The sequence below is a fragment of the Myotis davidii genome, unplaced genomic scaffold (assembly GCF_000327345.1).
Source record: "Myotis davidii unplaced genomic scaffold, ASM32734v1 scaffold289, whole genome shotgun sequence".
In the NCBI taxonomy this organism is placed as follows: domain Eukaryota; kingdom Metazoa; phylum Chordata; class Mammalia; order Chiroptera; family Vespertilionidae; genus Myotis; species Myotis davidii.
This window is the reverse complement of record NW_006299717.1, coordinates 1947688-1961056: the sequence shown is the minus strand read 5'-3', so window position 1 is coordinate 1961056 and position 13369 is coordinate 1947688. Positions and strand designations below refer to the sequence as shown.

General features: G+C 55.9%; 1 protein-coding gene across 2 annotated transcripts in view; it reads right to left on the bottom strand.

Annotated features, from left to right (window-relative positions):
• Positions 1-329: 329 nt before the first annotated feature.
• The window catches only part of BTBD9 (BTB (POZ) domain containing 9), a 444722-nt gene continuing 431682 nt past the window's right edge, over positions 330-13369 (bottom strand). For both annotated transcript variants that reach the window (XM_006775885.2, XM_006775884.2), the window contains exon 12: positions 330-884. In XM_006775885.2, the coding sequence (XP_006775948.1) occupies positions 693-884 (192 nt within the window). In that variant the 3' untranslated portion in view covers positions 330-692. The remainder of the gene's footprint in view (positions 885-13369) is intronic.

Here is a 13369-nt window from a genome sequence, read left to right as displayed (position 1 = left end):
AGGCATCTGAGCACGTCATCAGCAGGCGCACAGGATGCTCCTGCCCCTCCTGAGGCGGACACACCGCAGACAGACAGGTCCGTGATCCGGCAGCCCAGTGAGTGCCCGCTGCTCAGTGCCCGCTGCTCAGTGCCAGGCTGCTCAGTGCCTGCTGCTCAGTGCCTGGGGAGATGGCACGTGCTTCTCGCTGCGCCCACGCTTAACCGCTCAAAACTAAGGAAGGACAATTAGTGTCAAAGGGGTTAAACAAGTGCCGTTGGAGCATTTCAAAAAGACCTGAACACCTATGATTCCGCAGACGGGGAGTAACTAAAAGAAATAAAAAGCCATTCAGTTGCCAGGGTGACGTGTTCAGGAGGAGACATGAAGGAAACCCATTTCTCAAAGGGCGCCCCAGGTCCGAGAGGCCGGTCTGCCCCTGCCCGCCCACTCGCGCCGGCTCTGGGCTTGGTGAGGCTGGAGAGGTAGGGTATGAACGCCGGACTGATGAAGATTGAGGCCATTGTCTCCCCCTGGAGACCAGCCTGATTGGAACGAACTGAGGAGAACAAAGCGGCCCCTTCCTGTCCTGGGAGCAAACCTGCTCCGTGTCTGTCTCTGCAGCCGGGTCTGCTCTCCGCAGGAAGGGGCGGGGCAGTGACAAAGCCCTGCTGGGGACACGGTGCCCTGAGTCACTGCCCACCAGAACCCCGTTACTGGTGCTGCCGGCCGGATGAGCGAGAGGCCGGGCTGGAGGGCAGGGAGCTGCCGCCGGGGGCCTGCAGGGCGCGGGGCTCAAGCGGCTGACTGGCCGGGCTGGTGTCCCCCGTCCCCGGCTCCTCGCTGGTTTCCTCCTTCAGGCTGCTCTGCTGCTCCGGACACTCGAAGTGGACACAGTGGAACACCTGGTGGGAGAAGGCAAACGCCGTGAGTGACGGTCAGTGTCCACCCTGGGGCTGCCACCGGGAGCGGGAGGACGTCCTGCTCGCCTGCCCTGTGCAGACGCCCAGCAGCAGCTGGAAGGCTGGGACGCGGTTCGGCACCAGGCCTGGACTCCTCTGATGTTGGTTGCTTTTGTCTCCGGAGCTCTGCTTTTTAACTCGTTAATTCATTTGGGCAGTTGGGTTAAAGGTCTAGGGGGCAACGTGGACTATGGAACTGGTGGTGAAGATGCTAAAAACCCCTGAGTTGTACACTTTCAATAGGTGACTTGTATGGTATGTGAACTATCTCAATAAAGTTGTTACTTACAAAAAAGCCACAGGGTACCACCCCAGGGGAGGACCCAGGCTCATCTCCTAGGGTCAAACCAGCCCCTCCCTCTCTAGCCTCCTCTGGGAGCCGAATTACATGCTGGGAGGGGACTTCACCTGCCATGCCTGGGCCAACCTGCAGCCAATGCCTCACCCAAAGGAGCCCCCCCCACCCCCCACCCCCCAACCAGGACCAGGGGCAGTTTGCCTACGCGTCACCGTGGAAGCAGTTCTGGGCTCTGTGTGAGTCCCGTCTTCCACCTTCTGTTTATTTTTTTCTATCTCATATTAACAAAAATAACTATCTAAACTTAAGAACTATTTTACTTATCAACCTTAGTAAAATGTTCAAAGGATTCCATGTTTCCCCACAGCCCTTTCAAGAGACGCACACGAGGCCTCCAGGCAGGGCCTGAGGGAAGGGCAGTGACAGGCGGGGACAGGGAGGAATGGGGGCCTGAGCAGATGTGAGCAGCAAACGGAGGGGAGAAGGGCTGTCGGCCAGCGAGGCTTTGGAGCAGGGACCCCCCATGGCCTGCTCACCCCATGAAGACCAGAGGCCCGGCCTGTGCATCATCCCCCATGGAGATCGTGTGGCGGGAGGGTATGTGCTGTGACGGTGCCAGGACACTGGGGAGGACACTGCGGAGGGAGATCAGCTTCCTCAACCCGTGGTGGGAGCATCGCGCGCGAGGCCGCAGAGGCCAGAGGAGGCGCTGAGGTCCATGACGCGCTTTGGAGAGAAGGGCCACACCTCGGTTACATGTCAGAGGGGAGGTCTAGACGGTGGGACCTGCCCGGAAGGTCCTGCCCTGCTGAGGGGACTGGCACAGCTCCCTGGGGAGGCCGAGGGGTGAGCAGGGGTGCGGAGGGGCCAGCGGAGGCAGAGGTGAAGGTCAGTGGGGGCAGCAGGGGCAGACGCAGCCCCGACTGGGATGGGATTGAAGGTGCATCCAGCTCCTGAGGGTCCCAAGGGCCCGAGCGCGTCTGACAGACACTGGTGAGGTGGGCCAGACATGTGACAGGAACGGAGGCTGGGGCGGGGGCAGAGGAAGCTCCAGAACCAAAGCATCCGGACAAACTCCAGGCCGGGCGGCTCTCCCTCTGTACCCTGAGGCTTCCTGCCCTTGGCCCCAGGCTCCTCCCACACGGACCAAAGGCCGGGGCAAGTAATAAGACGGTGCCGCCTGTTGTAAAGCTGTCCTCGAACCTGCGAATGCTAGGACTCGATCCTCAGTGAGTGACTGGTTTCTACGGATACACCTGCAAAGGGCTGGTGGCGCCTGAAGCCGGTGGGGACAGCAAAGGAGACCCACAGGGCGGACACGCTGCTGGCCCTCCCCTGGCCACCCCGTGAGCACAGAGAATGCCGACCTCATGCTTCCTTGGGGAGGGGCCCCCCTTCCCTCCCCAGGGGCCTGCTGGACACCCGCCACTCTCCCCGAGGGAGGACCAGGCAGAGGAGACTGTAGGGGGCTCAGGAGGTAGAGCTGGGGGTCGAGGGGCTTCGTCCACAGCTTGAGCCGGGCCACACATGCGCACTGTGCACACCCCCCATCTACTGTAGAATCAAGTTCACAGAGAAGACAAATGTAATATCAACTGTGAAATTATATTTAAAATAGAAATCCCGTGCTTTCCTTCCTGCATCACTATTTTTTCCATATTTCGACTTCAATTCATTTATCTACCACTGTTTCCAATTTCACATTTCAAACTCTAGTTCTGAGACTAAGGGAGGCATTCATCTCCGGGCGGCTCTCCTCATCTGCACAGACTGTTTCCTCAGAGTGAGCTGATTCTCCCTGAAAGCTCAGGCCTTTGCTGTCCTCGCCATGGCACTTCCTGCGGGCTCCACGGGGCAGCTGCTCGCGCTGGCCCGGTCTCGCCTTCCTTTCTTTCCTTGTTCTCTTCCTTCTTTATCAAAACTCTCTCTTTGGGCCCATCTGCAGGCTCCTACCTGGCCTTTAACACTGTGGGAGCCCTGCGCTCCGACCTGCCTGGCACAGGTAAACTTGAAAATCTCCTAAGTGGCAACATTCATCTGGTCTCCTCCATCGCCCCCCCCCCCTCCTGAAGCGTTTGGAGGGACCAGACCATCTCTGCCGGGTTATCAACAGTCTCTCTTGCTTTATGAACACTCCTCTTTCCAAGCACACCGCAGGCTGGGCCACGGCAACCCTCCAAACACGGCTCTGCTTCCTCACGTCACCGGACACTTTCTGCCCCGAGAGCTGCCTGAGAGTGAGCCCACAGCCCGCCCTCTGCCCGGAAGCACGTGCAGTCTCTCTGAACACGGTCCGTCCCCTTCCTGACCCGCCTCCCTATCCTGCCCCATCTTGCTCTTTAACCGGCCATTTGTGTGATCCCCACTCCACCTGTCGGTACTCTCTGAGGACCCTCCCTGCGCATCTGTGCTCATTGCCTCCCTCGAGCGCTCCCCTCTTGTTTGGAATGGGTTTTCTCCTGTGCTCTTGTGAGCTCTTCGGCCTCCAGATTTCCTGGTGAGCTCTGCGCAGCCCTCCTTCCAGGCTTCAGGTTGTCTCCTGCCCCAGGGCCTGGCCCGCCTGCCTCTGTCTGCTGGTGTGTGGGTGCCCCTCTGACTCAGGGACCATGCATGCCGTCCTTTCTCCCACTCAGGGCCTTGCACAAGAATAAACAAATCAATAAAAATCCAGGATTGAAAAATAAAGCTATAAAAGATCTCAGTGTGGCGAGGCTCTGACTAATGCCTGGCTCACCTAAGAAAGGTCCCCATCAGCGGGGCTGTCCGAGGGGCAGGTGGCTGGCCGCCCCCACTGAGCGGGAAGAAAGCCTTGAAGACACTGTCTGCCCAGAGCACTTAGTGTCCACAACCTGACTCCTGCTGCCTGGTTCCCGCCTCAGACCCACTCCTCCAGCCGGTGATGACACGCCTTCAGCGCCTGTAACCAACCGTTTTAAAATAATAATCGATAGACTCACCTTTCCCTGGAATGTGATTACTAAACCCACCCGTCCCTGGAATGGCGACGACTGACTGTAAACGTGATATGGCCCCAACCCAAAAGGAACACCCTGTACGGACATATATATGGACTAACCAACCAGCTCTCGCCAAGTACCCCAAGCCCTCGTGCCTTCCTCATTCTCCTTAAAAGAGCTGTAACCGCTGCACGGGCTGCTGCTCTCCCTTGTGAGACAGCGCGGCAGGTCTTTCCTCTAATAAAGCCTGTGTCACCTGGTTTTCAGCCTCCGACTGATCTTTCAATAATGTAAATGGCCGCTTTCCCCAACACACCTAACAATACCAACGGCAAATCTCGCTGGCTGTTTTGGTTTCTCCTCTGCATATTTCTCCAGAATCATAACCATTTTCCCAACACTGCCGGGCTCAGGCAGACCTTCCTGACGGGTGTTCTAAGTTGGGGAAACTGGAGGCGCTTGGAAGTCCCACTGCTACCTGCCTGCTGAGCTCCCCCGGCGCTGTGACCAGAAAGCGAGGCCAGACAGGAGGACCCAGGCGGCTTGGAGCTGAGCTTCGGTCAGAGACCCCGAGCCCCAAGAGTGTCACTAAAGGCCCAGCTAACTTTCGTGCAGTCCCCTGGCACTTCTGGAGGGCAAGCAGGCTCTGAGGTTCCAAGGCAACACGCAGGAAAGCTACCTTTATTAAGTCACACAGCTGAGGGGTGAAGATTCTATGTGAGAGAGGGTGCTTACGAATGGAAAGATGGGTGAGGCCTGGAGTCAGTGGAGAGGTGGGGAGTGTAGTGGGCATCAGAGTGAGCAGGCTGAGGACAGGCAGCGCCAGGAAAGGGCACAGAGGGCAGGAGAGACTTCCTTTAGAATATTACGAAAGGAATGCATGCATATGGTGGCAAATAATATGTGTCTAAAGAAAGCAGATGACTACAAACACTTAAACCTTGTGTAAAAAAATCATAACATCAGCGGAGCCACTTTAAAATGGAGCAGAGCTGCCATCCAGGAGGCACTGCCTGGCAGTCCTGGGCCACAGATGCTCGGACGTGAAAACAGGGCGAAATAACCTCTGCCCTGTGCCACCCGCCACGCTGTGCCCCAAGACTGTCTGCAAGGATAAGAAGGAAGCAGATACTGTGCCCACCCACTGAGGACTGTGGGGCTGAGCATTTTAAACTGTTTAGCGTTGGCATCACTATGTTCTGTTATCAGCACCAATAGGACACCTTCCTTCCATGGATGTGACTGTCCCCTTCCCTTTCTCGTAAGTCCCGGGCCTTTGTCTCCTGACCGGGACATTACTTGGGCTTCGCCTGAAGATGCTTCCTGAGTAGCTATTCTTTGATCTCAAATAAATGCCTGTTGCCTCTCACTGGGAAAGGCCTTTTATTTTTAGGAGAACACTTGAAATCCCGAGGCAGAATTTAACCATTTGGGATAAACGGAAAAGAGTCATTTTTAAATGAAGAATAACAGAACCTGGTAACAGAGCCAGTACGACTGACAGGAAGAAAAGGGGCCCTGTGATTCCGGGTTCTCTGGGAGGAGACTGGCAGGCGGCAGTGCCACCCTCTGGGGGTGATAGCAGTGAGGCCCCAGGTGGCTCCAGCTCAGCCAACCACCCAAGACCTGTACTCATCTGAGATCCTTCACTGGTTTTGTTTTTGAAACGTTGACCATCTTATTGAGCAAGAATATTGACTAGGGTGCACACTGCCCAGCCCAAGAGGGGAGAGGGCGGGGCAGAGGTGCCCATGGTCACACCCATGGGGGAGAGGGGGGGGATTCAACCTCAAGGCCCTGCAGCTCCAAGCCTGTGCTCTCTCAGCACCAGGATGCCTGCCTCATACAGAAAACTATAACAGCACGTGATCGGTGACCAGAAATGAATTTTGCTGGGAAGGGGAGGTCAGGGAAGGTCCGAGAGGAAGAGACGACTTAAGGAATTGGGAGGCACAGGGAGGGGAGTGGCTTCCCAGAGAGAAGGGCAAAGGGAGAACTTCCAGATGAAGGTCTCACTGGTAGGCTGCTCGGCCCTCCGCGGAGTGCGCTGGCTCCATCATCTCAGCTGCTCTCCAGCCCAACAGCCTCACACCAACAGGGCACCAGGACAGAGCCAGCCTGCCAGGCCCCCGAGTGAGCATCCTGGGGCTTGTGCCTCACCATCACCACTGCACCAGGATGGGCTCCTTCCCTCTGAGCCGGGCACCTGCGGACGCACACCTGTTGCTAAGGGGCACCCAGAGAGGCCGGTGGCTAGTCCTGACAATGCAACCGGGAGCAGAGGTGGGAAGTATGGCCGCCCAGGGGAAGGCTCCTTTGCTGGTGGCCATGTGGTGAGCGGTGCGACCTCTGCTCTTTTCACAGGAAGCTGGAAGAAGTAGGTGTTGGAGGAGTCCTCACTACCACTGGAAATGTGTGGCCCGTCCCCTCCAGGTCCACTAGTTCCCCTCACACGTGGACCTGTGGGCCTCCCTGCAGGTGGAACAGGCAAGTCCTGACTTTCTCTTCGCTCAGAAGCTTGTGGGACTCAATTTCTTTCCCCTGAACCTTCCCTGCAGTCCCCCCCGGAAAGGATATGTCCGAGAGGGAATGAGGCGTGCAGGGCAGAGTCGCAGTGCTGATTTATGCAGAACCGCTCCGCAGTCCCCCATCGTCTTCCCTCCTCCTTTCCGGCAATCATGTATCCCATTAGCCTGTTTGATTGCCGCCGCTCACAAAGGGGCACCTTCGCTGAACCAGCTTCAATGGCTTCTGGATCTGTCCCCCGGGAGGAGCCTGCTAATTTAGAACGTAGTCCCGGGGATGAATCGCACAGCCGAGTCACTAGTGTCCTTCCTCGTAGCTGCTGTTCAGTATCGCTTCGCCGCTCCTCTCCAGGAGCCATGACTTGGACACGGGTGTCTTTCCTCCGTGAGTCCGGGAAAGCGGGTGCACAGCGTGGCGGCCCCTTCTCCGAGCAGACGGACGCCGCTGCGGTGCCTTTCATTGCAGGGCTCCCCAAGCGCTGTTTGTCCACGTTCCTTCCTGGGCTTTAAAAGCAGAGGCGCCTCTGCTCATTGTCCCAAGTCGGCTTAAGCATCGGCGAACTGCGGCAGAAATTGGGGAAACTTAATAAATGGTGATCAGTGACTCTACCTGGCTTTTCTGGTTTCTCCTGAGTCACTGTCACAGGCTGCTTTCACTGCAACCAACACAAATAGAATTTCTGACCCAAGCTTTCAACTTCCATTCACCGGGTGGCGTGTCTTTATAGTAGGGACCTAGCGCTAACGATGCCTGCCGGCAAGTCAGATGCGAAGACAGGCTCCTGAGGTGGCCACCCAGGGCTTCCCGTGTTCCCTCCACACGTGGCGTGGCAGCAGCGCACACCCTCAGATGCAGGAACCGTGACTGATCCCGAGATGTGATGTGAACATCTTTCTTACTCCCCTCTCAGGAGAAGGGTCCCTCTGCAGGATGTTTCTTTCATTTTTGTTTCTGTAACACGTTAAGCGCCATGTCAGTGACTGTCCAGACCGGTCAGTCACTGGTGCTGCCAGCATATCGGTGAACTCGGGTATCGTGAGCTAAACGGAAAGGAAGACAGAACAGGCGCTTAACCTGTTAAAAGTGAAGACCAAGCCCTGACTGGTTTGGCTCACTGGATAGAGCATCGGCCTGTGGACTGAAGGGTCCCAGGTTCGATTCCAGTCAAGAGCACATGCCTGGGTTGTGGGCTTGATACCCAGCAGGGGTCGTGCAGGAGGCAGCCGATCAATGATCCTCTGTCATCATCGATGTTTTTTTCTCTCTCTCTCTCCCTCTCCCTTCCTCCATGAAATCAGTAAAAATATATATTTAAAAAATAAACAAATAAAAACAAAGACCAAGTGTTTCCGACAACACTCCTTTTTATAAACCAAAGTGTTACGGATGGACTTCTGAACAGCCCTAACCACTGCTTCCCGGGGAGACGTTTCCGGACTGTGAGCCACACTCATCAGAATTGCTCAGGGCGACAGGACACCCAAATAGTTTTGCACAAATATTCATTCCTAGTGGTTTCTCAGTGACACTGCTTATATGTGGCAGCAGTTTTCTAACTCTCCAATGTCACTTCCTCATAGTCACATAGGCCAGGGCACCCACAAATAGCTAGCATGCCACTGCCTGGAAGGTCCTGGAAAAGGAGCCTTTCCCACACCATCCCCTCGGGCTGCCCGGGGAGTCCTGCTTCCCTTTCTCACCTCTGGACGCTCCGGAGCTCCAGGGAGAGCAGGTCGCTCACTCAGTGCATTAGGCCCTGATGTGTAGGAGGTATCTTTTCATTTTGGAAAAAAAAAAATACAAAAAAGGGAAATGTTCTCGTTTCAGGCAGCATGGGCAGGGGTGGCCTTACTAAGGCCCTTCTCTGAGACGGGCACCACGAGAGCCTGGCTGTGGCCCACGCCCTGGGAGAGCAGGTGGGAAGGTCTTCACTTCCCAGGGGGCGTGTGCGGCTTGTCTGCAAGAGCTCCAGCCACAAGGCCATTTCAGGCCCAACTCCTACCTGCTGGCTCAGCATGGGGACACGGGTTGGCTTATCCTCCCAAGTGATGACTCCATTCCTCTCACTGCTCAGCGGCTCCCGGCGTTCACCTGCTCGGGCTCTGGGCACCTTCTCCCAGCCAGCTGTTTGGTGCAGAATTACTGCTGCTCCAATCCCAGAGGCACAGGACTTGGGGTGTCGGAACAAGGACATATACTTGCTGTTGTGTCATTTCCCTCTTTTCCCAGTAAAATCTTCCATGATAGACATTTAAGTATAAAGATGCCTACAGAGGATCTTTTATAATTATGCTACAAGTGAAATATTTTTCTGCCTTTTTTTTTGGTCTCACTGGGCAAGAACCTTTAAGATCTAGTTCACTCTCCTTATTTCAGAGACAAGGGTCCTGAGAGCCAGGGAGGTGAAATGACCTGCTGGAGGGGTCACATAGCAGGTTGGGGTGAGGCTGACCCCAGTGCCGAGTTCTCCACACTCTTCTCCATCATCTTCCACTCCTTCCCCACCTCTCTGCCCCGTTCATATGGCCGTTTCTCAGGCTTACTTCTAGACCCTTCTTCTTAGCCTGACTCTTCGAGGCCCCTGACCTTGACCATTATCTGCAGGTGCAGTCCTTACATCCCTATCTTGGTTTGCATGGCTCACCTTTACCCCTCACCCTTTATTTTCTTGCAATAAAATAAAGGCGTCCAGACTTCCTCGTAGCCAGCACAGCCCACTGTTCTCCAAGGTCACGGGGATTGCAGCCTTGGGGTGATCTCCTGTTCTCCCTCGTTCCTCAGATCCAGGTCGTCACCAGGGAGCCCTGAGAGCTGATCTCCCTCAGAACCCCGCACCAGAGCTCTGGCCCATCTCATTTATGGAGGGGCTGCGGGGCGCTGGGGCACGGAGGGGCCACGGCATGGGCTCTGCCCTCAAGAAGTGCAGGTGAGGGGCCTGCTAGGATGGCTATGCACACTCACAGGTGCAGGCCCTGCGGTTCCAGTGCTCACCCTCTCTCTGGCCCACACCCAGCCGGGCCCTACCAATGCCACTTCTGTCGCTGGTACACAGCGCAGGGCACCCAGGCGCCTCTCAATCCCGGTTGTTTCCGTGACTCCTGTTCCCGAGCAGGTTTTATTTGGGAGCATCCCTTCCGCATCACTGCGGGCTGGGCCCCCTGTGCGGGCAGAAGGGGTCTGAGGCTGAAACTGGCTCTCTCCGTGGATCAGGAGCGCACAGAGGGAGGGGCTCCGCATCTTTGGAGGCTGCCACTGGGACGTCTGTGTCAGTTCCGGTGCTGGCCCCCTAGGAATTCTGCCTTAGGAGGCAGCACATGACCAGCTGCCCCTGAAGGTGCTCGGAGAACCTCCTCTAGAGGAAGCTGCGGGGGGTCCTGGGGAGCCAGAGGGTGTGACAGGACCTGGGGCTGGGTAATGACAATCACCAGGCCAGGACAGAGGTCTGATGGTGGTTGCTTTAAACAGAGTCTGTTTCGCTGTATTTTTTTCTTCACCAGAGCCGCCTGTTGCTATGGGAACGAGGACCGCACCGGGAGCCCACAGCCCTCACGGGCCTGACATAAGCGTGTGAATACACGGCCTCACTCTGGGCTCTGCTGAGTGGTCTCGGAGGGCAGCTCAGGCAGCCGCGCGCAGACGTCCTGTCCGGCTGGTGCCTCTGGTTCCTGTGGGCGGGGGCAGGGCTGCTCCCTGCTGGCAAGTGGGCATCCCCTGAGCCCCCCCGATCTGTTAAACATCCGTCCACACCAGCCCTGCTTCACTTCACGCCTCTGCACTTTGGTCTGGTCCATCGACTGCTATTCACAATGTCCCTAGAACTAAGGCCCTCTTCACTGGGTTGATTTCTCTCTGGCAGGGAACCTGCAACCCCCCAGGAAGGGCCTCCTTGTTTCTCTCCTGTGTCTGGCTGCCCACAGGCCCACTGCTCACTCAGGTCTGCCTCAGAGGGCGGGCCAGGCAGAGCTGGGCTCACTTCTGCGGCGTTACTAGTTTCATGCCTTCAGAGACTACACAAAGATGTGAGCATGCTCAGCCACAGGGTAAGCTGCACATATTCAACTTTGGTAGAAAACATCTCCAAAGTGACTGTATCCATTTATACTCCCACGGCTCTGGTGGGAACTGCCCATCGCGCCTCATCTCTGCAGGCACCTGGGACTGAGTTTCCCCACTTTCGCAATGCAATAAGGGCAGCTCCTATTTCACATCTGAGAGCTACAGAGTGTAATAAATACAAGGGACTAGAAGAGGGCCTGGCACATAATAAGTGCTCAGTAAATAACAGTTATAACTTATTATTATTATAATTTATTATTATTATCCTGAATGAGGAGATGCCGAGATATTTGGCATACATATTTTTCCACGGACAAAAGTTTCTGGTTTAAGAGACTCCACTGACAACAGAAACTCAGCCTTGAATGCCACAGCCGCTCGACAAGCTGAATTACTACATCTTCCCTTTATTTGGCTGAGTGGTGGGGGTGGGAGAGATGGACGGACAGACCGAGTGATTCACTCACTCAGCCAGCAGGTGCTCTACACGCACACGTGCCAGGCCCATGCGCGATGCCGGGATATAAAGATAAATACGACCCGCTTCTCTCCTCAGCCACATAAATTCGATAAGTAAATGGAACCCTGAGAGCTGCCTGACTGTCAATACCATCTTCAGTTGTGTTACTGACTCGGCAAAGGCTCTCATGTGGGTTCTCGTGAGCAGGAACTCTCCACACTGCAGAGTGTTTCCTACTGTCCCTGTTAGCCCTGGGGCTGCTGTGCCCAGGAGCTCAATGCCCGATATAAAAAATCACACCAAAACCTGCTCTCAAACTCAGGTTTTCATAAGGGCCACGAAAAGAAACGGGCTTCACTTCTATCTCTTTTGATACAATGATTTTCATGGGTGCAGACCGTCCTTGATTGGGCCCGCCTGCTCTCTAAGGGGAGCTTTCACTTTGCTACGGGAATTCACGAGATGAAATGAAGGGGCGTGAGCAGCGCAGCATCAGAACCAGCGTGGCTGCTCTGTGACAGTCACTGCAGCTGAAACTTCGGGTCCCTTGACATGAGTGTTGTCGTCGACAAAGCCCAGTTTCTAGCCTCCTCCGGAAAAGGGAGGGGGGAGGGATGTCTGCCTCCTGAGCAGCTCGGTCGATCAGCAGTCGAGGCAGGTGGGCCCAGTGACCACACGACTGCGGACCTGGCGACTGAGACTTCCATGAAAGCACATGAGGAAACAGCCAAGGACCGTTTTGGCCCAGGTGCTGGGACGAAGCACATGAATGAAAACAACTGGAGACCAGGGCGAGGTGGATGCGCTGGAAGACAAACTGACGTGTCTGCCATCTAGTGCTAAGTGTGAGAGGATGACAAAGGAAGCCCTGCGGATGGGCACAGAGGATGTGCAAAGAGGCACCCAAGGGCAGAAGAGAGAAACACGAGACGTGAGAAGGATGCCAAGCACAGGGGGAGAGGGGCAGAGCATGACACACACACGTGCGCACACGCACACACACACATGCACACGCACACACACACGGGAATGAAAGGAAAATGTTCTAAGAAGTTAGGTTTAATGACAAGGATGGCACAGAGCACACGGGGCAGGAGGTCACTGGAGGAAGTGGTGCAGTCTTTGAGAGGTAAGCATTGAGGGACTTATTGACAGAAGTCATAAACGTAGCTAAAACATTAAAGGAATTCATTGCTGCGGTGCTCACAAAGGAAGATGAGGCAGATGCCCGAAGCAGACATACACTTCCCGGAGGAGAGGGATGAAATGTGCAGGAAATCAGAAGCGTGCCCGAACAGGTGATCGGGAAATCTGAACCTCCGCAGACTGCCCAGGCTGGGCCCCGTGGAGAGAAGTGAGGGAAATTAACATGCAGCAGACAGAGGCTGAGCCCTGCTGCAGGAAGGCCTGGCCGACTGGAGCATGACAGACGCACAGCGATATCGGGCATGAAATCCCTATCTGGTTTAGCGCGGGAGGCTCTGCTATCCCAATAGCAGCCGGTGTTTGGAGGTCAGAGCAGATTCCATGCCACCGTCGCACAGCTGCCGGCCGCCGTGGCCACGTAGGCACAGTGCAGGCCACTTGTCCACCTTTTGCCGGAACAGCCCTAACCCCATCTCTTCTGAATGCTCTTTAACTCACAGGGGCCTCCACGCTGCACATTCCTCACCATCCCCGACCGGGACCCTGCCTCTCTGGATGGGACAGCACCTGCAGAAAGTCTTACCTGGAGACGTGGCAGGTGATACCCCCACATTTCTGTCTGTTATTGCACAGACAAGTTGATCTTTCCATGCGAAAAACCACGCCCACCCATGCTTCTGAAATCTGCAGAGTCTTCAGATGGGCAGACACTGGGTGTCTACATGGACACGAGCTCTGGCTCTGACGAAACGGAGGCCACTGATGTCGGCTGGCACACAGTGGTGACACACTGAGGACCCTGCCTCCCCTCTACACTGCCCTCCACTGGGCCACGGGGGCCCTGACCCCATGGGCATGATGGCATGGTTCTCACTCTCAGCTTTCTGGTCCCCTGATTCTGCCCCAGCCCCCTTTCGCAGCTGTCGTCTCCCAGGAGTCCTGTCAACCAGCCCGAGTCACCCCCTTCCCTTAGTCCCTGCCCCTT